This window comes from Vicugna pacos, chromosome 3 (genome assembly GCF_048564905.1).
Source record: "Vicugna pacos chromosome 3, VicPac4, whole genome shotgun sequence".
Lineage (NCBI taxonomy): Eukaryota > Metazoa > Chordata > Mammalia > Artiodactyla > Camelidae > Vicugna > Vicugna pacos.
Window position 1 is genome coordinate 51229268 of NC_132989.1, and position 24488 is coordinate 51253755.

Below are 24488 nucleotides of genomic sequence, written 5' to 3' on the forward strand. Positions count from 1 at the left end.
CATCCAACTGTTTTATGGGACTTAAGTATAGAATTCCACAATTAGAGACAGCTGTATTGTTCGTTGTTTTTGAGATATCTGCAAAAGGATTGCCTACTGTCACTGTCTTTGGCACAACGTACCAAATTGTACAGCTGAGCAGGAAAAATTGGTAACTCCTTCTTAACTGATATATTTAAAAAGCTGGTGAGACTAATATCTGCATAGCATAGGACTTTCCTTTAGGCATTGTACCATAATGTGAGTGGCAGTGATTTTTTTTTTCCCTTGAAGTACATAAAATAATGGCATCTCTTAAAATTGATGGCATTTTAGATACAATGAAATACGGTATTTCAGCCTTTCTGAGCCTCCCTTTCTACAGCCAAGAAATTGGTACAATAATGTTAACTTCCTTCTTGTTGATGTGGCATATCATGTTGATTAATTTGCATATGTTGAACCATCCTTGTGTCCCTGGGATGAACCTAACTTGATCATGATGTATAATCTTTTTATTATGTTTTTGGATTCTGTTTGCTAATAGTTTGTTGAAGATCTTTGCATCTATATTCTCAACAATAATGACCTATATAGCTTTCTTTTCTGGTAGTGTCTTTATCTGGCTTTAGTATCAGAGTGATGATGGCTTCATAGAATGAGTTTGGGAGTATTCCCTCCTCTTCAATCTTTCGGGAGAGTTGGGGGAGAATCGGTATGAGTTCTTCATTGTATGATAGAATTGTCAGTGAAGCCATCAGGTCCTGGACTTTTGTTTGCAGGGATTTTTTTTTTATTGCTGATTCTATTTCACTTCTAGTGATCTGTTCAAATGATTTATTTCTTCTCGATTCAGTTTTGATGGAATGTATGTTTGTAGAAATTTGTCCATTTCTTCTGGGTTGTCCAATTTATTGCCATATAGTTAGTTGTTCATAGTATTCTCTTAAGATATTTTATATTTCTGTGGTATTGATTATATCTCCCTTTTTATTTCTTATTCTGTTTATTTGTTTCCTCTCTCTTTTCTTCTTGGTGAGCATGGCTAGAGGTTTGTCAGTTTTGTTTATTACTCTTCCAGAAAACCAGCTGTTTGATTTTTCTACTTTTTTTAATCTCTATTTTATTTATTTCCCCTGCCCCTGATCTTTATTATTTCTTTCCTTCTGCTGACTTTTGGTTTTGTTTGTTCTTCTTTTTCTAATTCTTTTAGGTAGTAGGTTAGGTTGTTTATTTGAGATTATTCTTGTTTTTTGAGGAAGGCCTGTATTGCTATGAACTTCCCTCTTAGGACTGCTTTTGCTGCATCCTATAGATTTTGCGTGGTTGTGTTTTCATTGTTGTTTGTCTCAGAGTATTTTATAATTTCTTCTATGAGTTCATCATTGACCCACTGCCTTTTAGTACCATCCATGTTGTTTAGTCACCAAGTCATTTCTTTCTCATTTGTTTTTCTGTGGTTTATTGCTAGTTTCATGACAAAGTGATCAGAAAAGATGCTTGAAATAATTTCTATCCTTTTAAATTTGTTGAGGCTTCTTTTGTGCCCAAGTATGTGGTCTGTCCTAGAGAATGTTCCACAAGCACTTGAAAAGAATGTATATTCTGTTTTAGGGGGATGTGATGTCCTAAAAATATCAACCAAGTCCAGCTGTTCTGTTGTGTCATTTAGTATCTGTGTTGCCTTACTGATTTTCTGTCTGGAAAACCTGTCCATTGATGTTAGAGGGGTGTTGAAGTCTCCTACTATTATTGTATTCCCATCAGTTTTTCCCTTTTTGTCTGTTAGTATTTGTTTTTTATATTTAGGTGCTCCTATATTGGGTGCATGTATGTTAATGAGTGTAATATCCACATCTCATATTGCTCCTTTGATCATTATATAGTGTCCTTCTTTTTCTTTCTTTATGGCCTTTGTTTTAAAGTCTGTTTTGTCTGATATGAGCATTGCTACTCCCACTTTCTTGCCATTTCCATCTTGCATTTCCATTTTTCACCCATAATTTCATCAAATACATTTTCGACCCCTTTCTCCCTCTCTTCTCTTCTGGGACCCCTATCATGCAAACGATAGTTTGCTATAAATAATAACTATAAATAATTGAGGAACTCCTTTAACAAAGCTACTCAAGAACGTCATGAAAAAATTTAAAACTCTGTAACTGTATTAAAGGAGACTAGGATAGTTTGAAAGATATACTCTATTAATGGATAAAATGACAGCTTTCATATATGTGATTTCTCTCTCAATCTATGAATTCAATGAAATGTAATCAATACTAGGGCAAGAATTTTATTTTTTTAGTAAATGACAAGTTGATTCTTAAATAATTCTTATAACAGAATGAGGGCATGAATAGGTTAAACAAAGAGTGTTGATCCTAGTACACATTAAGACAGGCTACAAAGCCATAGTAGTAAAAACAAGGTATTTCCTCGGCACAGATAAATAGGCCAGTGGAATAGAATAGAGAACTCAGCAATAAATTTATATATAGATATATAGATATGTAAACTTGCTATGTGATAGAAGAGGCACTGCAAGGATAATTGTTCACTAGATGTGATGGCAAACTTGGTGTTCTATATGATAAAATGAAGCTGGGTCCCTGCTTGATATTATGCAGAAAGGTGATTTCTAGGTTAATAAAATGTGATTTGAAAAAATGACACAGTTAATGTTTAAACTGAAAGAAATGCCTTGTGACATAGAGGTTGGAAAAGATTAGGCAAGATTGCAATAGTGTCAAATATGAACTTATAATTTATGGATTACATTATATTAAGTCAAAGATTTCAGTGAAGAAAGGTACAGACTGTTAAAAGATGAGTGACAAATATCTAAATTCCATAAATACCATAAGAGATTAAGCTTTAGAATAAACAAGGAATTCTTGGAAAATCTACACAAGAATTTCAGGAATCCTAATAGAAGTATGAATAGGCAGTTCATACACATGAAAGAATGCTAAATAGCTAACAATTACATGATGAAATGCTCAGTTATATTTGAAATTGGAAAAATATAAAATAAAGCATTGTAATACTACACATTCATCAGCATGGCAAAATTTTGTAAGTCAGCTAATATTAAAGTGTTTGTGATTATGTGGGTGTACCAGTTATACAAGTAGGTATATCTATTCCTCTTAACAAAATAAGATAATTCATATGTAACTTATTTCTATTTCAGATTCTCATCAAGAGTCCTATGTTTGTGTGCCTATCTCTGGCCAGAGCTTCAGAATCTTTAGTTATTATTGGAACATCTGCACTTTTGCCCGTATATATAGAAAGTCATTTTATGTTAACACCCAGTGATGCAACTACACTTTCAAGTAGGTGTTTTTGCTCGTTGTACTCATAGTGAAATTTTTATGTAAAGTTTTCTCATATGTATTTATGGAAATGGTTCAAATAGGCAGAAAGTAGGAGTGGTGGTATTTGCTCAAATGTTAAATTCCTAAATATTGTTCACTGAAATTTTAAAAATATGAGCGCTTTGCCATCATTGCATCAATAGTTTTTAATATGTAAAACCTTTAAGACATCTGCACCTGTCTCTTATCTCGTTTCTCTTCCTCTCTCCCCATGGGTAACAACTCTTCTAAAGCTAGAGTGCGTTCTTTATATATTTTTTACTTCTTATGTGCCTATGTACATACAATTTCTAAAATTCATCATTTTGTGTACTCTTGCATTACTTTCGTGTGAAATTATGCTCATCAGATTCATGTTGCTCTGTATTTAGTGCATTTTAACAGTGATGTGGGACTCTATTTTATGAATATACTACTATGTATTTATCCATTATAATATTAGTGGACATGAAGTTGCCTCTAACTTTCTCACCTTTCCAGACAATGCAATAACAAATAGATTTGCGCATACTTACTTGTGCACATTTGTAAAATGGATCTGTGTTTGGACATTGAAGGGAAATTGCTTTTGTGTACATTAGTTTTACTACATATTGAGAAATTGGCTCTCCAAAAGAAGTTGCAAATGAAATTAATTGTTTTAAGATTCTAGCATTAATGGGAAGGTGGTAGATGTGATCATTTTTTATTGTGCTGTAAAAAGTCAAGGATGTGTGTGATAACTTTGAGTTAACCAGTTAAAAAATAGTAAAAAGAGTAGTGAAAGAGTGTGTTAATGTGAAATTTTGATTAATAACGTTAAAAAACAAGAAAGGAAAGAAGGAACATAAAATATGTGGGCCAAATAAACAAATGTTAAGATGTGCAAAAACATTTACTACCAGCCTTTTATTGAACAGATTTTGTGATAGAGGGCACACCATTGTGAGACTGGAAATAGTCCAAAAGCCAAAAACAAGGGCCATAATGACGGATTTTTTTCCATGAGTATACCACACTGTTTACCACTCTGATAAATCTGATTAACAGATACGGGGACTAGATTCATTTAACTTGTTTCATATAGTATTTAATTATGGCTAATATCAATAAGACTCTAAACAACAAGATAAAGCCACAGTATTGACTTCAGTTGTGCTGGCTAAGTCCTGGACCCAGCCAGCTGAACAAATTTCTTGGCCCTCAGTGTCTACCTTAAGAATAATGGCTTTCTCTCTAAGTTTCGGTATTGACCTTTCCATTTAGCCTGAGATAGTCAATCCAAGTATAAAAGAATGCATTAGCAATTGCATATATTCTACCCTGGCCTGCAAGGGTGAAGTTTTGGGCAGTTCTGTCACCCATAACAATACTGATCAGTGACTGAGGCTGACCAGAATGCTTTCCACAGATGAGCTGGTGTCATTTATTATTTCAGCTAAAATCAGGGACAAATTTTGTACCACATTTTTTAAATGGGTCACTCTCAGAGTAATAGAGATGTCTGCCCTCAAGGTGCATATAAATAATGTGTCAGTAATCCCTCTGGAAAGCTCCCCTTAGTAACCAAGAGTAACTTCATTTAAGAGGTTTCTGCAGTCTTCTGAGGGCTTTGTGATCTACTGATGGTGTTTCTTTAAAGATTTGAAGCTCTCTTAAGATCACCCCTGTAGCTTTAATATACCACTTCCAGTTGATAAGTAAGGCTTGCCAAATGGTTAGTTGTGAATCTGTTTTGGTTCATCTTAAATGAGAATATCAGTTCACAAAAATCACGAAGTCTCTGCAGGACGGGGCTTTGCTTGTGACAAGAGGTCAGTAGTAAGCTAAGAGTTGCTCTTCAGATACAGCTGTTTCCGGGAGTCAGTGAGTCCTGTACAACCGAGGATGCTTCTGAGCAGAGGTTGCCTTCCTTTTCCAAAGGCTCTGGCAGAAAAAATCATCAGTCATGGAGACTTGTAGCTCAAATAGGTCATTAGGTGTGTGGTACCTCAGAGTAGGGAGCATACCACAGCATGCTGATTAACTTCCAGTGTAGGTCTGTGGGTTATACTCACTGTAGGTTACCTGATACAAAAGACTAAAGAGAATGCCCAAATGTGTCATCTGCTGTTTCCAATACTCAAGAAGCCAAAGAGATGCTAGGCTGGCTTTCGGATGAGGGGAAGGGAAACAATTTTCCCGTAACTTCCAGAGTGATGGACCGTTATGAATCTGTCTACATAGTCCTCCCAAAACTTGATAAGCAGTCTTTTTTTGTTAGGTTTTATGAGTCAACTTTGCTGATGATGGTGTGATAACACCAAAGTCAGAGCCACTGAGTCTTAGGCTTCTGATCCTATGGCCAACTGAATATTATCTATCATTGAAAGCTTTGGGCATCATAGGGTAGTGGTAGTCACAGTAAATCCTGACCTATTCCCTTGTAGTAAATGAAAGAGGAATTTAGGTACCCATGAGGGAATGCTGCAAAAGTGTATTTGTGGCTTTGTGGAATGAATGAAAATTTGTCTTTTTCTTTGGGTACTAATGGGATGCAAAAGAAGACATTGGCAATGTCTAAGTTAGCATATCAAGTGCCATCAGTCTGTGTCAAAAATTCAGTTACATCACAATGTATGGAAAATCCAGGGCTATGGGAACAATTAAATTCAATTGGTGGTTAATCCGCTATAAACCTCAAGCCTTTGATAATTTTTTTCACTAGACGTAAGGTCTGTGGAATTGATATATTGCATTTCTTACCACTCCTGCTTCATTTAAGTGCATAATCAAAGTTGGGACTTTCCCTTTTCCTCCTGGGATTCTGTGTTGTTTCTGTTGGACCGTACACAAGGAGATAGGGAGATAGTTTGGGTAACAGTTTATGTGTTCCACTATCACTTTGGGAGTTTAGGGGCATAAACAGTACAAGCTTGCAAAATATGGTTACCAATTCTGTATTTTGAAATTGGAGCCACAACACTAGTAAAAGGAGCCACAACAAAAGTGCTCTAAAGGGAGACACTATCTCAGTTATCCAAGACTGTTCACTATACAAATAATTCTTAAAAAGATAGAACAAGAAGCAGTCAGTATTTCTGCTTGCAGGATGTGCAGCACAGAGGGTAATGGAGAATTATTGCCCAATAAATAGAGCAGTAATTATATTACATATAAATAAAGATAAATCTTGACCTCTACCTCGCTATGTATATAGATACCAATTTTAGATGGATTGCAGATCTAAATGTGAATGATAAAACAATAAAGCTTTTTAGAATAAAGCATAGGAAAATATTTTCATGGCCTTGGAGAAGACAAAGATTTATTAAACAGAATATATATTACATAACTATAAAGAAAAAAAAGTGTGGTATTACATTAGATTTAAGGATTTTTGTTCATTAAAAGTCACGCTAAGGAGTGAAGATGCATGCAAAACAGTCTTTTCAATAGAAATATTCTTCAAAGTATTTGTGTCCAGAATACAGAAAAAATCTGACAATAATAAAAATGCAGATAATCTAATAAAAATGGACAAAAGAATTGAACAGGCATTATATACAAGATGATTCCAGTTGGCCAATGTTTATGTGAAAATGTGCTCACCTTCAGCAATTCTCGGTGAAATGCATGTTAAATCTCAGTGCGATACCATTACTTGTTCACCAGAATTGCTAAAATGAAAGATACGTGTTGGCATGGACATGAAGCAATTTACATTTTATCCTCTACTGGTGAGAGTGTAAATTGGTTTATCATTTTATAAGTATCTTTGGCAGTATCATAAAAATATGAACCTATACATGTCCCCTGAACCAGAAATTCCACTCATAGTTATATACCCATCATAAGTTCCTCTCTTAAGAATGTATCCAACATAAATGCATATGCTTCCAAAAGGACATGTATATGAATTTTTGAAGTAGCAGTGCAATTGGCAACATTACAGTGAATAGTTGTAGTATATGTGTATACTATAGAATGCTGTTCCTCAGTGAGAAGGCATGATCTATTTTATACAAAAATATGGGTGAATTTTTCAAATATCATGTCCAATAAAAGAAGTGATAATGTATATATATACTTGATGATCCATATTTGATGAAATCCCATAAGAGCACAAAAGAGCCTCTGGCCTCCTGATAATTTTTGATTTTTCACCCAGGTGGTGGTTACATAGTTATGTTCACTTTGAAAATTTATCAATATGTATAATTGTGATTTGTGCGTTTTTCTGTACACCGGGAAAATATTGACATAGAAAGTTGATTGGAAGTTCTGTGCTTTGCAGTTGATTTTCAGCTGTTTTTTTTTTCCTTTTAGGGTGGTCTTTCAAGGACACAGCTATTTAATTGCTGAACTCCCAGTATCCAGTATTTTCTTATTGCCTAGCATAATGAAACTGACAGCCAGTATTTTCTTAGCTGCATTGGGTTCTCAGTTTTCTGCTTTACAGATGTTCTTGATTTTCCCAACTAGTTGTTGAGTTCAACTGGATAAACATAAGAGTCCTCTTCTGGATCAGTGATTCTGTGTTGTGAGTGGGGAACATTGTATTTAGACTGCCATCCAGTCCTCTTGTTTTTTTAAGTCTACTCACTCTTGCTTTCTGTCATACCTGCTGCCCTTAGTTTCTAAGATTGTGAAGTAAAATGTGGTTTACTTCTTGACTTCCTTACCTGCAGCCTTATTGTTCACCCTCTGAAATCTCCCGATTCACTTCCAGTTCCCGCTGTTTCCTTAATAAATATTGCCCCTAATCTATTTGTACTTTTTTGCTTTCTAATGAATGAATTTGTCTATAAATGTCTACTTTCTAACAAGCACTCGTATGTTTACTATGTGGCTGGACACTGTCCTAAGCACTTAAATATTAACTCATTTAATTTTCTTAACAACCTTATAATGTACATATCATTATTTATAGATTTTCTTTAGTAACATCTCATACATTTAGATATAATTTTTATTATTGTTCAGTTCTGAGCATTTTAAATTCTCATCATTATATTTTCACTTAAGCCATGCATTATTGGGAAGAGATTTTTAGTTTCTAAGTATTCTTATTTCTCTTTTTAAATAACTGATTGTTCAGATCAGTTAATACTTTTCCATATTTTTAATAGTGTTGTAAGCTATGCCTCTGTTTCTGAAAAAGCTGAGTTAAAACACTACTAATAGATCTTTAGTTTTTTTGAAATCTAGGCAGTGTTTACATAATTTATTTTGTACATTGTATGAGTTTACTGTGCTATCTTCATCTGATTTACTACTTTCTAACTATATTTCTTCTCCTCTTCCTCATTTTCCTCCTTGTACTTGCCTCTTTCTAATCCCTTATGCTTGATTGAAAAGAAAACTATGTCTCATAATTGCTATTCTATTGATGTGAGATTGTTAATATTTCACATCCATTCACTGAACCTGAGTGGCTTGGTTTCATTTTTGGTAGCAAAACTATGTGAATGCTTGTCACTGTGGGCATACTTCTTGCTATAAACCATAAATGCAAGCAGTTATCCAATAATAGCTCTCAGTAAGACACCTCTCATTTTAATGTTTTACATGGATTAAGTCCTGGGCTTTTCATAGAGCCATTACTACATAGGAGCAAAACTTCACCATCACTCCTCTAGAGTCCTTTAGGCCCATAGTTTCAGCCCCACTCACAAATTTGTATTTCTTATAAGGTTCAGGTTTGTTGTGGTATTTATCGTACCTTTAAGTTTTTTCTCTGTCTCTTGATTTAAATCTATGTTTGCTGTATGTTTAGAGCAGAGATAATTGCATCAGTGTATGAATTTTCTGTACTATATTTAGCTGATCATTTTTAACTGTGTTTTCTCTTCTTCCTTTCTTTTAGGATTTATTTTAATTCTAGGAGGTGCAATTGGCCAGTTTCTGGGAGGTATCATCGTTTACACGATGCGAATGTCTTGTAAATGCCTTATGAGATTTGTGATGGTTACAGCTGCTGTATCACTTGTAGTGCTTGCATTAATAATTTTTGTACACTGTGATCCAATACCGTTTGCTGGGTTCAATGAAGATTATGGTGGGTAAGTGTAACTTTGTACATTAGATTTTTTTAAGTTATATTCAGTTTACAATGTTGTGTCAGTTTCCAGAGTACAGCACAATTTTTCGGTTATACATGAACATTCATATATTCATTGTTGCATTCTTTTTCACTGTGAGCTACCACAAGATCTTGTATATATTTCCCTGTGTTATACACAGTATAATCTTGTTTATCTATTCTACATATGCCTGTAAGTATCTACAAATTTCGATGTCCCTTCCTATCCCCCACCCCCTTGGCAGCCACAAGATTGTATTCTATGAGTCTGTTTCTGTTTTATATTTAAGGTTTTTTTTAATTTCACATGTGAGTGATACCATAAGATACTTTGCTTTCTCCTTCTGGCTTACTTCACTTAGAATGACATTCTCCAGGGACATCTGTGTTGCTGCAAATGATGTTATGTTGTCATTTTTATGACTGAATAGTATTCCATTGTATAAATATACCACATCTTCTTTATCCAGTCATCTGTTGATGGATATTTAGGCTGTTTCCATGTCTTGGTTTTTGTAAATAGTGCTGCTATAAACATTGGGGTGCAGGTGTCTTTTTGAAGTAGGGTTCCCTCTGGATATATGTACATTAGATGTCTACATCCAAACCTAACAATTTATTTCTTAGTTAATAATTATTTATCCAATAACCCTCATATTTTATATCATTCTTGGAATTAATGAACATATAAAAGAAAGGGTAGAAATGTCATAATGATAGCTTGTGATATGAGTACTTGCAGTCATATAGTCTAAAGAAAAAACACATTGAAATGAATCAGAACCTAGAAGTAGACTTCTGTATTAAAATGAGTAGCCACTGGAAGACCATACTAACTGTCTGTACACAGTCAGTCTTACCATTGTTCCTGAGTTGGTATGTCTGCCTTTTTATCAGAGAATGGAACTGAAAACACCTGAAAGTATGTAAAAGTAATAACTCCTCTAAGTTAAACATGCAAAAATTCAAAGAACTAGGCAGAGATTGTTGTTAAATAAGGGCAACATAACTGGAATTGGAAACCAAAGGACTAAACAAGTAAAATAAGTAAGGAAAATAAGACTTCCACTTCAAGCTGCAATGGAGTAGCTTATGCAGAACAGTGCTCCCACTGAGAACACCTAGAAAAACTGAATGAAGTTTTAAAAGATTTCTTTTTAAGAGCATCAGACAGTTATTTAGGCAACTAGGAAGTTAAAGCCCAAATTCCTGGAGAAAGGCAAACCTTGAGAGGAGAAGCAACCTCTGCAGTTACTTTTTTTCCCTGAGGATATTTAGTATTTTTAGACATTGGCAAGAAGCTGAGAATTTTGGCAAAGGGTCTGAGAGGAAAAACAAAAAAAAACACTTAGTAAGATGACAAAAAACTGGCACAACTTTTGACAGACCTATGAACCTAAAGAGACAAAAATTAGGGCATGGTGTGGGGCAGAATATTTCAGTAAGGAGAAAGGTAGACAAGTGAGATAATACTCTGTTGGGTTTTCACTCACTACATTTGCTGAATTATGAAGCTTAGAGGCTAAAATCAAGCAGAAATCTTGCAAAAAGCAGAGAAAAATTTCACCAGTATTGTGATGCTCTATAGATAAGAGCTCAAATTTAGAATGTGCTGCTGTGGAAGAACCATGGTAAACACCAGATATTCTCAATTGATATTTCTGTAAGATTGAGACCTAACAGTGAGGGCTTCCCTAAAGTGCTATAACTCAGACAGGAGTTAATCTGTTCTCTAAGTGGATTAATTTGGTCAGCCAGCACTCTTATCTAGCAGCCGAAAGACAGACTCAGCCCTCTCAAAAAAGGATAATACTGTACAAAGCTGTAAAATGTTATTGGCAAGGTTCTTACATATATATATATATATATATATGGGTAGGCCAAGGACATGGCCAAAAACCATGAGACGAAACAGATGATAGAATAGACCCATAGGGGATCCAGATATTGCATTAAACAAATAAGAATGTTAAAATAGCAGTAATACAAATGACTATGAATTTCTCATCAGAAAACCTAGTTTCTGGTGTAAAATTGTGTGTAGGGGGAGAAGAGGCATGTGGTCAATTATTGTGTAGATCCAGAACTGTTATGAAAAATAAATTCTAGTAAAAAAGGATATACAACAGACTGTACAAGTTTTGTAAAGCCTAAATATTTATTATTTGGCCCCTTATAGAAGATATTTATTGATCCCTAATCTAAACCTACCTATTTGAAGGCAGCAATTGTCAGGCTGTATAAAAAAGTAAACCCCAACTAAATACAGTCTGCATGAATCCTACAATAAAAAATGATTTTGGTAGTTTAGAAGTTAAAAAGATGAAAAGAATTATACAACACTAAATAAAAAAAAGCTAAAATATTAATATCAGACTTAAGAACCAAGAAAATTACAGGGATAAAGAGACAGAATTATAAAGTGGTCAATTTACAAAGAATAAACAAAATTCTATTTATGTATGCAGCTAACAGAGCCTCAAGATTTAAGAGGGAAAAATATACAACTGGAAGAAAAAGAAGATAAATCCAAAAATATACTTGGAAACTTTATCACTACCCTCTCAAGGGAGAATAAAGAAGTACTGAGTAACACAATCAGCTTGAACTAATTTTATTGTTTATGGAACACTCCAGTCAACAACAGCAGAATACCTATTCTTTTTTAGTACAAATGGAATATTCACCAAAATAGACCATACTATTGGGTCATAAAACAGACCTCAGAAGTTTAAAAGAACTGTAACTATACAGAGTGTTTCCTACCACAACATAATCAAACTATAGTCAAAACAGAAAGATAATGAGACAATCTCCAAACACTTGGAACTAAATGACACACTTCTTAAAAAGTCTGTGTGTAAAAAAGGAAGTCTGAAGGGAAATTAAAAGAAAATACATTACACTGAGCTGAATGAAAATGAAACTACTATATATCACAATTGTGAGACAAAACTAAAACAGTATTTAGAGGGAAATTTATAGTACTAAATACATACAGTAGAAAATAGGAAAATCTCAAATCAGTAATCTGAGCTCCCATCTCAAGAATTTAAGAGCAAAATAAACCTAAAAGAAGCTGAAGGAAGCAAATAATAAAGATACAGGTAAAAATCAATTAAACAAAAACCTAATTCTTTGAGAGATCAATAAAATTGACACATTTCTAGCAAGATTAACAAAGAAAAAAAGCACCGAACACACCAGTTACCTTTATTGGGAATCAAATAGGCAATAACTATCCCCACAGATACTTAAATTGTAATGAGGGACTACCACAAATAACCCCACACACATAAATTTCACAGGTAATTTGGACTAATCCTTGAAAACCATGCTGAAAAAACTCACCCAATATGAAAAAGATAATTCACTTAGTTATAAAAAAAACTGTTTTCTTGTTTCCTGAGGTAGGCTTGTATTACCATAAACTTTCATCTTAGAATAACTTTTGCTGTGTCCCACTGATTTGGATCGTATTTTCATTTTCATTTGTGTCCAAGTGTTTTATGATTTCTTCTTTGATTTCTTTAGTGATCCTTTGGTAGTTTAGTAGCATATTGTTTAGCCTCCATGTGTTTTTGTTTTTTGCAGTTTTTTTTCTTGTAGTTCATTTCTAATGTCATATAGTGTTGTGGTCAGAAAAAGTGCTTGATATGATTTCAGTTTTCTTTAATTTGCCAAGGCTTGTTTTGTCACCTAGCACGTGATCTATCCTGGAGAATATCACACATGCACTTGATAAAATGCGTATTCTGTTGCTTTTGGATGAGATGTTCTGAATATATATCCATTAAGTCCAGCTGGCCTAGTGTGTCATTTAAGGCCAATGTTTCCTGTTTATTTTCTCTCTGGATGATCTGTCCATTGATGTAAGTGGAATGTTAAAGTCCCCTACTATTATTGTATTATTGTGACTTCTCCTTTTATGTCTGTTAATATTTGCTTTATTTATTTATATTCTCCTATGTTGGGTGTGTATATATTTATAATTGTTACATGTTCTTGGTTTGATCCTTTGATCATTATGTAATATACTTCTTTGTCTCCTGTAACATTTTTTGTTTTCAAGTCTATTTTATCTGATGTAAGTATTGCTACCCCAGCTTTCTTTTCATTTCCATTTGCATGGAATACCTTTTCCCATCTCCTCACTTTCAGTTTGTTTTTGTGTCCTTTCAGCCACTCTATGTCTTTTGATGGGAGCGTTTAATCCATTTACATTTGAAGTAATTATTGATAGGTATGTACTCATTGCCATTTTGTTAATTGTTTTGGGGTTGTTTTGGTAGGTTCTTTTTGTTTCTTTCTTCTTCCTTTGTGACTTGATGACAATCTTTAGTATCAACAACTATGCATCAATAATATGGGCGACCTAGAATAAATGGACAAATTCCTAGAAATACACAATCTCCCAAGGCTATACCAAGAAGAAATAGAAAATATGAACAGACCAATCAGTAGTGAAAGTGATTCAATAAACAAAACAAAAACAAAAACAAAAAAAACTCCCAACAAAAAAGTTCAGGACCAAATGGCTTCACAGATGAATTCTACCAAACATTTAAAGAATTAATACATATCCTTTTCAAAATATTCAAAAAAATGGATTAAAGACCTAAATGTAAGATGTGAAACCATAAACTTCTAGAAGAAAACATAGGCAGTATGCTGTATGACATTGGTCTTAGTAATTTTTTGGATGTCTCCTCAGTTAAGAGAAACAAAAACAAAAATAAACAAATGGGACTACATCAGAACTAGAAAGCTTTTACTCAGTAAAGGGAAGCATCAACAAAGCAAAAAGGCTGCTTAATGAATGTAAAAAGATATTTGCAAAAAATATATCTGGTAAGGGGTTAATATCCAGAACATACAAAGAACATGTACAAATCAACATCAAAAACAAACATCCCTATTAAAAATGGGCAGAGGATTTGAGTAGACATTTTTCAGAAAAAGAACATATGGATGGCCAACAGACACATGAAAAAATGTTTAACATCACTAATCATCAAGGAAATGCAAATAAAAACCACAATGAGGTATCACTTCACATTGGACAGAATGGCTATCATCAAAAAGACGACAAATAACAAGTGTTGGCAGTGATGTAGAGAAAAGAGAATGCTCATGCATTGTTGGTGGCAATGTAAATTGTTGCAGCCCCAGAGCAATTGAGATTGCTCCAAAAATTAAAATTAGAACTTCCACATTATCCAGCAGTTCCACTCTTGGGTATTTATCAGAAAAGAAGAAAAATACTAATTAGAAAAGAACCATGCACCCTATGTTTATTGCAGCATTATTTACAATAGTCAAGATATGGAAGCAACCCAAGTGCCCATCAACAGATGGATGGATAAAAAAGATGTAGTATATAAACAGTGGAATATTACTCAGCCATAAATAAATGAAATCTTGCTATTTGCAACAACATGGATGGAACTAGAGGGTAATGTGCTAAGTGAACTATTTCAGACAAAGACAAATACTGTAAGTTTTCACTTACATGTGGGCTCTAAGAAACAAATGAACAAACATAATAAAACAGAAACAGTTCTAGATACAGAGAACAAACAACTGGTTGCCAGAAAGGAGGGAGTTGGGGGAGGAAAGCAATAAGGAAGGAGTTTTGGAGTTTTTTAAGAGGTACGGACTTTCAGTTGCAAAATAAATGTCATGAGTATGAAATGCATAGTGTGGGGAAAATAGACAATAGCTATGTATTATATTTGTATGGTGAAATATTGTAACTAGATTTACTGTAGTGATCAGTTTGAAATATATAGAAATACCAAATCACTATGCTGTGTAAGAGAAACTAACATAGTGTTATAGGTCAATTATACTTCAAAAACAAGCAGACTCATAGAAAAAGATAACAGGTTTTTGGTTATCAAAGGTGAGGGGTTGGGGAAGTGGGAATTGAATGAAGGCAGTTAAAGACTCAGTATTTTTAAGATGTTAATCCTCCCCAAATTGATGTATGTATTCAGTGTAATCACAATAAAAATCCCAGCAAGCTTTCTTTTTTAGATACTGGAAAAATAACTTTTAAATTCATATAGTTATGCAAAGGACCTACGAAAACCACAAACAATTGTAAAGAAGAAATGAAGGACTAGCATCATTTGATTTCAAGACTTACTGTCAATCTACAATAATCAAGAAAATAGTATTGGTGTAAATATGGACAAATAAGTCAGTGGAACAGAATAGAGATTTTTAAAATAATCCCACATATATATATATATATATGGATAATTGATTTTTCACAGAATGCATATGCAGTTTAGCAGAGAATAGATAATCATTTTAACAAATGATGCTGAAACAATTAGATATCTATATGTAAACAAATAAACTTTGATCTATATCTTATACCATGTAAAATACTTAACTCAGAATGGATTGTAGATATAATTGTGAAATATAAAATTCCAAAAATATAAGGAAAACTTTTGCAAACTTGTGTTCAGCAAAGATTTCTTAGATATGACACCAAACATATGATCTATAAAGAAATATATTGGTAAATTGAACTTCATCAAATGAAAAAGGTCTTTCTTTGAAAGATCCTGTTAAGGTAATGCAGAAACAAGCCTTAGACTTGAGAAGATATTTGAAAATCATAAATCTAACAAAGGACTTTTAAAGAATTCTAGGACATATGAAGAACTCTCAATGCTTTATAATAAGAAATCCACAAAAATGGGCAAAAGATTTGAATAAACAGTTAACCAAATCATATACACAGATGGTAAGTAAGCACCTTAAAAGATGTCCAACATCAGTCAATAGGGAAATGTATATTAAAAACCACAATGGGGAAACTACTATATTCCTGTTAGAATGTCTAAAGTTAAAAAGACTGACTATTCCAAGTGCTGACAAGGAATATGGAAAGCAACTGAAATCTTAAACACTGCTGGTGAGAATGTAAAATAGCACAACCACTTTGGAAAACTGTTTGACAGTTTCTTAAAAAGTTAAATGAACATCTACCCATATGATTCAAACATTCTGCTCCTCAATATTTACCCAAGAGACATGGAAGCAGATGAGCATACAAAGGTCATATAAAGATAAGCTGCATAAAAGAAGCCAGGCAAAGAAAGTACACATAGTATATGATTCCACATCATAAAATGCAATGAAGTTCAAACCAATGAATAGTGACAGAAAGTAGATCAACAGATGCTGGGGGCAGAGGAATGACAAAGGGGCATGAGGGAACTTTTGGGGGTAACGATTGTGTTCGTTAACAAAAATTGTGATGGTTTCACAAGTGTATGCAAATTGTACACTTTAAATGTGTACAGCTTACTGTATATGAGTTGTACCTAAATAAAGCTGTTAAAATTATTTCAATAATCATATTTTATGGATTTCATTGATATCTTGATGTATACATTAATAAGTATAATACAGTGGCATTATAATTACATTCAATCTCTTCTTTTACAGAACAGGGCACTTGGGCAACCTGACAGCTCCTTGCAATTCTCATTGTAAATGCTCATCTTCATTTTATTCTTCTACATGTGGAAGAGATGATATTGTATATTTTTCTCCTTGCTTTGCAGGTTGTACACATTCTAAAACATTAAAGGATAGCAAGGTAATTATTTTTTATTATGCTTCTTTGTCTCTGTAAGATGTGCAACTTATAGATGGTGTTCACATTTTACTCCTAGCTCTGTATAAAATCTTTTTTCCCTTTACTTATATTTTGAAAACAAGAGAAGAACATATGCTTTCTGTGGCCACAATACATAGGACTTATAAGAATTGGAAGTGGAAAAGATTAAATTATATTAAAACAGTAATTAAAATCACATTAAAATATGTCTCCATATATTACATTATTCCAATTTTATGATTTTAAAGCAGTGGGTGACTATAGTGTACCTCTTGCCATAGCAAAGTTGAAAGAAGCAGTCTAAGAGAATATTTTGTCTTCTTCTTATGTGGCTTATCTTAGTTCTATCCTGTCAGCAGCACCCGATCCACCAAAATCTTAAACCACAGTCTTTCCCGCACCAGTGGGTTGACAGCACTATCTTCTGGTCACCTTTCACTCAGTTTTTTGTCCTGAGGAATTCAAAATATCTACACTGTACCTTCTTGCTATCTTTCTATTTCTGCCCCACATTAACTCACATGTGGAAATCAGTGCCTTTATTGTGTGCCAGAGATTACCATACAAATAAGACCCTGAAAGCATATGAGAAAGATATAATGTGCTTTCCAGAAAGGTAAGAGGAGGATTTATATGGCAACGATACAAATGACTTAAAATTGAATATATGTCTTTCCTGTTTGTCCTTTGGCATTTTCATGAATTGAAACTCATTTTAAATTCCCCTATTTGCTCATCTTTGGGGCCATTACCATCAAAATCCCTAATTTCTCTGGGCCTTTGATTAATCTCCAGACAAATTTTCTAATTTTTCATGTAGAGCAGTTGACCATTCTGCTACTTGTTTGACTCGAGGGTAGTGTTTTTACATCCAAAGTAGCACAAATGAGCTTTTAGTTAAACAATGGGCTGTAACTTCAGCTTCTCCCTTGAGGTGACACGGAAGTAGGGATCCAGGCTTTAAAAATTCTGTTTCCCTCTCCTCTCCCTGTCTAGTCTTTGTGAGGGGGAGAGAGCAGTGAAGATGTATACTTCCTGACCCATAGTCATTATACTACCTCCCTTAGTAGGCAATAAAGTACTGTATTAGTTACAACCCAGGAAAACAGTATTATTTTCCCTGTTGCACACAGATCATTTTAATATAAGATATTAGCATACCTGTCCAAGTTTAGTTCCTCTTTGTCATGTTTTCACTGGCCTACGATTTAATAATATATCTTCAGCCTTTTATTGAATATTAATATAAAAAGGATTACATATCTTTAAAAAATCTTTCTTATTAAATGTTCAGAATTATTCTTTTAAATTTGAAATGATTATATAAATTTTAAAATTTTATATATTTTAAATGACTCATTTACTTTTAAATATATTTAAAATCTTCAAAATACATTACTGTGGAAAGCTTTAAATGGAATTAGAAAAGAATGTGAGCTCCTATATGTCAATTACCCATCTTCAACAATTTATTTACTTATGAAAAATCTCATTATACTCACACTTAGTTGTTCTCCATTCTACTTTGACAAGTAAATGATTTTTTAAATGTTCACATTGTCTGCCACCACAGTATAAAGCAAAACTGATTGACCTTGGTGTTTTAATCCCATGGGATATTCAAGAGCTGATCCCCCTTTCTTTTTCTGGGGGAATCCCTTTTAGGAATTTGTTTCTATTTCATAAAAATCTTCATACTTTTCTTACATTTATCTAGTAATTAATTTACAGTGAATAAAGAAATAATCCACAACATAGTGACTCAAATTATGTGATAACATTTGATGCTGAATAAAAATTGAAAGAATAAAGAGTATTTTTGACAAAAATTAGATTTGTTAGGAATTATCCAGGACGGTTAGGTAAAGAAATAATGGCTCTGAAGGAAAATTGACAATAGCAGAAGCTACTATTACTACAATTGATACAGATGAAACTAATTAATAGAGAATATATACATTAAATTCAAATAGGAAATAATTGATACCAATAAAAATAATTTTAACAAAATAAAAATTAAGTAAGAGAAATACTATACACAAAAAACGATTAAGTATCTAAATTGTGCTAATGGGATTCCCTCTGTAAAATATTTTTTCAGTAAAAATATGTAGTTTAAAATAATTCTGATTAAATGATAATATTCAAAACATGATCAGGGACAAAATGTGTTAGAATTGAGCACTTTCCAGTTACACTTACGCAAAAGTTTACAAGAGGAGTGGTGGGAGACACTACCTCTGTAGATTTCTAGGTTTTTTTGAAAAATCGCACTTTACTAACAGTGAAAAAGAGGTACCTGCTCTTCATAGTAATAACAATTGATAAAACAGCAGAATCAGGGAGTGTCTTTCAGAGACTGCTGTAGTCCAGCAGGAGCCTCATTCTCATTATCTATAGAGAGGGAAGTCAATCTTGTCCAAAGCATTAAGGATAAAAAGAAGGCTTCAGAGTCTTTCAGTTGAAGCATTTTTAGACTATTTTAACTTCATTTCCTGACCTCCCACTTCTGTGTTACATTTGTCATATATTTTATTTCTCCATACGTTTTAAATGGTATACTATTATTACTGTTGTTTTGTACAGTCGTTATGCATTTGTATTTCTCCATTTCCTTGCATTTCCATGCTTTCACACAAGATTATTTTCTTTCTTCCTGAAGAACCGTATTTCACCTTCTCTTCTGAAAAGAAAAACTATTTCACTTGGTACAGAATTTTATATTGGCAGTGATTCCCACCCCCTGACCCTGCCCTGGCATTTGAAAGATGCCATTATATTGTCTTACGTCTCTGGCTGTTTGGCTATTTTTCGGATTTTTCTCTTAGTTTTTGATTTTCAGCCATTTTGCTTTGATGTGCCTAGATGTGATTTTCATTATATTTATTTTGCTAGAATTTCATGGAAGGTCTTTAGTCTGTGGGTTGATGGCTATCAGTTGGAGAATTCTCAGCTATTATTTCTTCCTCACTCTCTCCCCTCTTTTTTTGGAATTGGGGGGGGCACCATGTATTAATGTACTGTTGCTGCGTAACAGATTATCACAATCTTAGTGTCTTTAAGTAATAGTCATTTATTAGCTCGCAGGTTGGAAATTCAGATATGGCATTAGAGGGTCCTCTTCTCAGAGTCTCACAGGGTAAAATCAGAATATTGGCTGAACTGCCTTCCTTTCCAGAGGCACTAGGTAAAAACCTACCTCCAAGATCATTCAGATTATTGGCCAAATTTGGTTCCATTGGGCTGTAAAAAATGAAGCCCCTGTTTCCTTGCTAGCTGCCTGCTGAAAGCCAATTTTAACTCTTAGAGGCCACCCCCATTCTTTGCTACATGACTCCATCTATCTTCAAAGCCAGTAGCAGAGGATCTCCCTTGTCACAAGTTTTGAAATCTATGACCTCAGGGAAATCCTGGTTCCTTTTATGTATCACCCAATTAGGTGAAGTTTACTCTGTCTTAAAGTCAGCTTTGCCATATAACATAACTTAGTAAGGGGATTAAAATCCATCAACTCACGGTTGTATGAATTACGCAGATTAATCAAATGGTGGGGGGAATCTTAGGTGCCATCTTAGAATTCTGCCTAACGCAGACCACAACTGTGTCCCATAACCTTCTGTTCTTTTCTCTGTTTTTTAGCTCCTGTCATCTGTTTGCTTAGATGTGCATATTTTCTATTGTCCTTTCTTCCAGTTACTATTTCTCTATTATGCTTTGCCTGCTCTGCTATTATACCCAAAAACTGTGGTTCTAAGTTTATTCACTATGCTTTTCACTTCTAACATTTATGTTTTTGTAGAATTCAAATACCTGGTGAATTTCCATATCAATTAAAGATATTTTATCCATTTATTTTTTGGAAAATACTAATGATAGCTATTTTAAAGTTCTTGCTTATATATGTTCTTCTAATTTTAAGTCAATTATTCTTGTCATTTTGCATGCCTTGTAATGATATGAAATCCTGAACACTGTATGTGAAAAATGTATCCTAATATAATTATATGGTTGTCTGTTTCTCTCTTTAGTTTGGCTTCATGTAATTTCAGACTCTGATATAATGTGCATACACATTAATAATTGTCACATCTTCTTGAAGAATTGTTCCTTTTATCTTTATAAAATGTCCCTTTCCATCTTTGATAATACTCTTTGTTTTGAAGTCTGTTTTATATATTAAATAGTCACTCTAACTTCTCTTGCTGTTTCCATGTTATACCTTAGTTCTATCATTTTATTTTCCAACTGTGTGTCTTTAGGTTTAAAATGTCTCCTGTAGCCTGCTCATAATATGGTTTTGCATTTTCTTCAATTCTATTCATGTCTGTCTTTTAATTAGAGTTTTTAGACTGCTGACATTTATTGTACTTATTGATATGATGGATTTAGATCTATCTTCCTTTTCATTATTTGAATTGGATATATTTTACTATTTCATTTTAATATAACTTTTGGCATTTTGGCTTTTTCTCTTTGAATATAATTCTTCAGTTCTTCAGCCTTTGTGATTCTCCCATCTGTTCACTAAACCTTTTTCATATTTTCACTTTACCCCTTAGTCAGCTTAGGTTCTATGGCTTGCAAATATTTGTTGTACTGGTTATATTTTGTCTGACCTCCAGATACACTTTTTACCTTTCTCTACCCTCCTCATTGACCCAGGATACTGAACTATAAGATGAAGCTTTTTTGCCCTCTGGCTTCTGGCTGGATTATGATGATAAGGAGTCTTAGTAGAAAATCAGAAGGATGGGGGGAAAAAGTGAAGTCACAGTGTTTATTTTCTTGGTTCCCTTTCTGAGCCATGGACTGACTGCCTCCCTTGACTGCAAGTCTTAGTCTCTTTCTGGGAAACTCTCTCCATATGACCTATTCCTTCTGGTAACCATTTCTACCCTCGAACCCTTCAACAAATCCTTTAAAATTTACTTTCACAATAAATACTAGATCTGTCTTCATCGTTTTCTCTGATGCCACCCTGGCCCCAATTACCATTGTCTTGCATTTTATTTGAATAGCTTTTTAACTGTTTTCTCTGCTTTCACAGTTCAGTAGTCTCAATATGGCAGCTAGAATGATCTTTTAAAATATGCCGTTTATACATAGGTCCCCTCAATGGTTTCAAATTACTAAGATAAAAGCCAAAGTTCTTAAATTGCTCTCACAGTTTATACAGAAACTGGTAGGTTTCTGTATAAACCCTTCCTCCATTACTCTGATTTTATTTTCTCTTAGTTCCCTTTATGTTCAGTCTAATCCAACCACGTTTTTCTCCTTGCTTTTCCTTGAACTTGTTAAGCAAGCTCCAGTCACAAGGCCTTTTAATTTCTTTTTTTTTAACCTGAAATATATTTCCTTCAGGTAACTGCATGGTTTACTCCCTTACATTCTTCAGATTTCTCCTCAAATATAACTGCATCATTAAGGCATTCTCTGATCATACTAAACTCATGCTTATAATTTCTGTGCTTTTCGCATACCTATTTTTTTCTCCGTAGTATTTGTTGCCCCATGTGCTCCATTATATGTTTTGTTTTGTTTCTTTAACTGCCGATCTCATACAAGTAGAAAGTTTTCTAGATGAGGGCAGGAATTTCCATTGTATTGTTAATTATTTTTTCCAGTACCTAGAATGATGTTTGACATATAGGCATTATTTAAAAATATGGTGGAATGAATGAATTCTTATTTGGATATTTCTGTTTTGTCTAACATACCTAGTAACCACTTAACAACTTCCCCATACAACTGACATGATTTTTGAACCATCATTTTCCAAATCACTCCAGTTTAAGCCATCTTTGTATCATCTTATTTCTTCACTAGTAATCTAGTTTAATGTTTCTATTTATTTATTATTATTATTATTTAATTTAGAATCTTTTCGATAGATTAATAAACTGCTAGCTCGTCTCTGTATCTTCAACTCTATTTTGTTCTTCTTAGAAAATATTACCTATTTATCTCCCTTGAATTACCAGTTCTAAACAACAACCCCAAGTTTTCAGTGGTTCCCATTAGGGGCTGTATTCTGACATTCATTGACTTTAGACACTTTTGCCTTTGTAAGCCCCTTCCTTCACTTAAAAAAAAAAGAAAGAAAGGAAGAGAGGGAGGGAAAAAGAGAGAGAGGACTTAATGTACAACTGCATTGATATAAAGACAAATATAATTCAGCTGGATGCATTATAATATATCCATTATTATGATATTTATTTTTCTCTGATTTTAAAAGATACTATAATTAAAACATTTTATATGGCCCTAAAAGTATTGTGAGCCCTAGGCACACTGTAACTACTCTGTCTAATAGATAACAACCCTGTCATCATTACATACAAAACAAACTCTTGTCCTCTCAGCATGGTTCTAAAACTGTCTACAGTTGGGTAACTTTCCATATTTCAAATCCCAGCTAAAATTCCATTTTATTCATTATATTTTCCTCATTTGCCCCCAAACCATGTATCTCTCCAACAATTATTTGTACAATTAAATGTAAATTTTTTGGGTGAAATTTCTTAAATTAATAGAACTATAATTACATATAAATACATAATTCTTTGTTAGATAAAATACCTTGGATTTCTTTGCCATTAGTAAATCATGTAAGTGTATATTTATAAATTATGAGTGGCAGATTTAATGTAAGGATATTTACTAATAAACTGACTAGTCTCCCTGCAGTTACTGATTTTGTTTTTATTTTATAATTGTAAGATCTTTTGCCTTATGACTATATTTCTAAAAGATTGTTTCCTATCTTCATTTTCATAGGCATATTACAATTGTTCTTGCATTAAAGACGGAATACCAACACTAGATAATCAAGGTGATTTTATTGACGCTAGACGTGGGAACTGTGATGCAAAGTGCTATGAATTACCTTTGTTCGCTGCTTTTATCTTTTCTGCGCTTGTATATTCTGGTCTTTCTGATATACCAAACATCCTGACCATCCTTTGGTGTGTATATATTATTCATAATCATTATTCATTTAAAGTATACAAAAGGCAATTTTAGGAAGATTTTATTGTAGTAAATGATTTACTTTTTTGTTTCAAGATAGAAACTGCTAGAAGGGAAAGTTGTTACATTCTCAAAATTCATGTATATGCTTAACCCTCTGTTTTAACTAGTTCATTTGCATAAAGTATGTAGATAACACATTTAGTTTAATTTAAAACTAGATTTATTTAATATACCTGGAAAATTCACAAATACAGGAGAAACCTTAATTATAACACAGATGGGATTATAATGTTGATTCATTGGTTATAGATATTTATTAACTATTCTTTTTTAGCCAATTTCACTATGAGAAAACATCAGTATCATCAACAAAGGAACAAAACCTTTAGAATTTTGGAATTTCAAAACATAAGTTTACTACTATTCTAAATCAAACCAACATTTGTTATTCATTTGTTCTTCCTGAATA

The 24488-nt window shown here is 33.3% G+C and overlaps 1 protein-coding gene across 1 annotated transcript in view; it reads left to right on the forward strand.

Annotated features, from left to right (window-relative positions):
- Nucleotides 1-24488, forward strand: part of SLCO6A1 (solute carrier organic anion transporter family member 6A1) — a 74734-nt gene that overhangs the window by 31264 nt on the left and 18982 nt on the right. Inside the window, exons 7-10 of the mRNA XM_072958337.1 lie at nt 3173-3317; nt 9187-9382; nt 16873-17026; nt 23825-24012. Coding sequence (XP_072814438.1) covers nt 3173-3317; nt 9187-9382; nt 16873-17026; nt 23825-24012 — 683 coding nt within the window. The remainder of the gene's footprint in view (nt 1-3172; nt 3318-9186; nt 9383-16872; nt 17027-23824; nt 24013-24488) is intronic.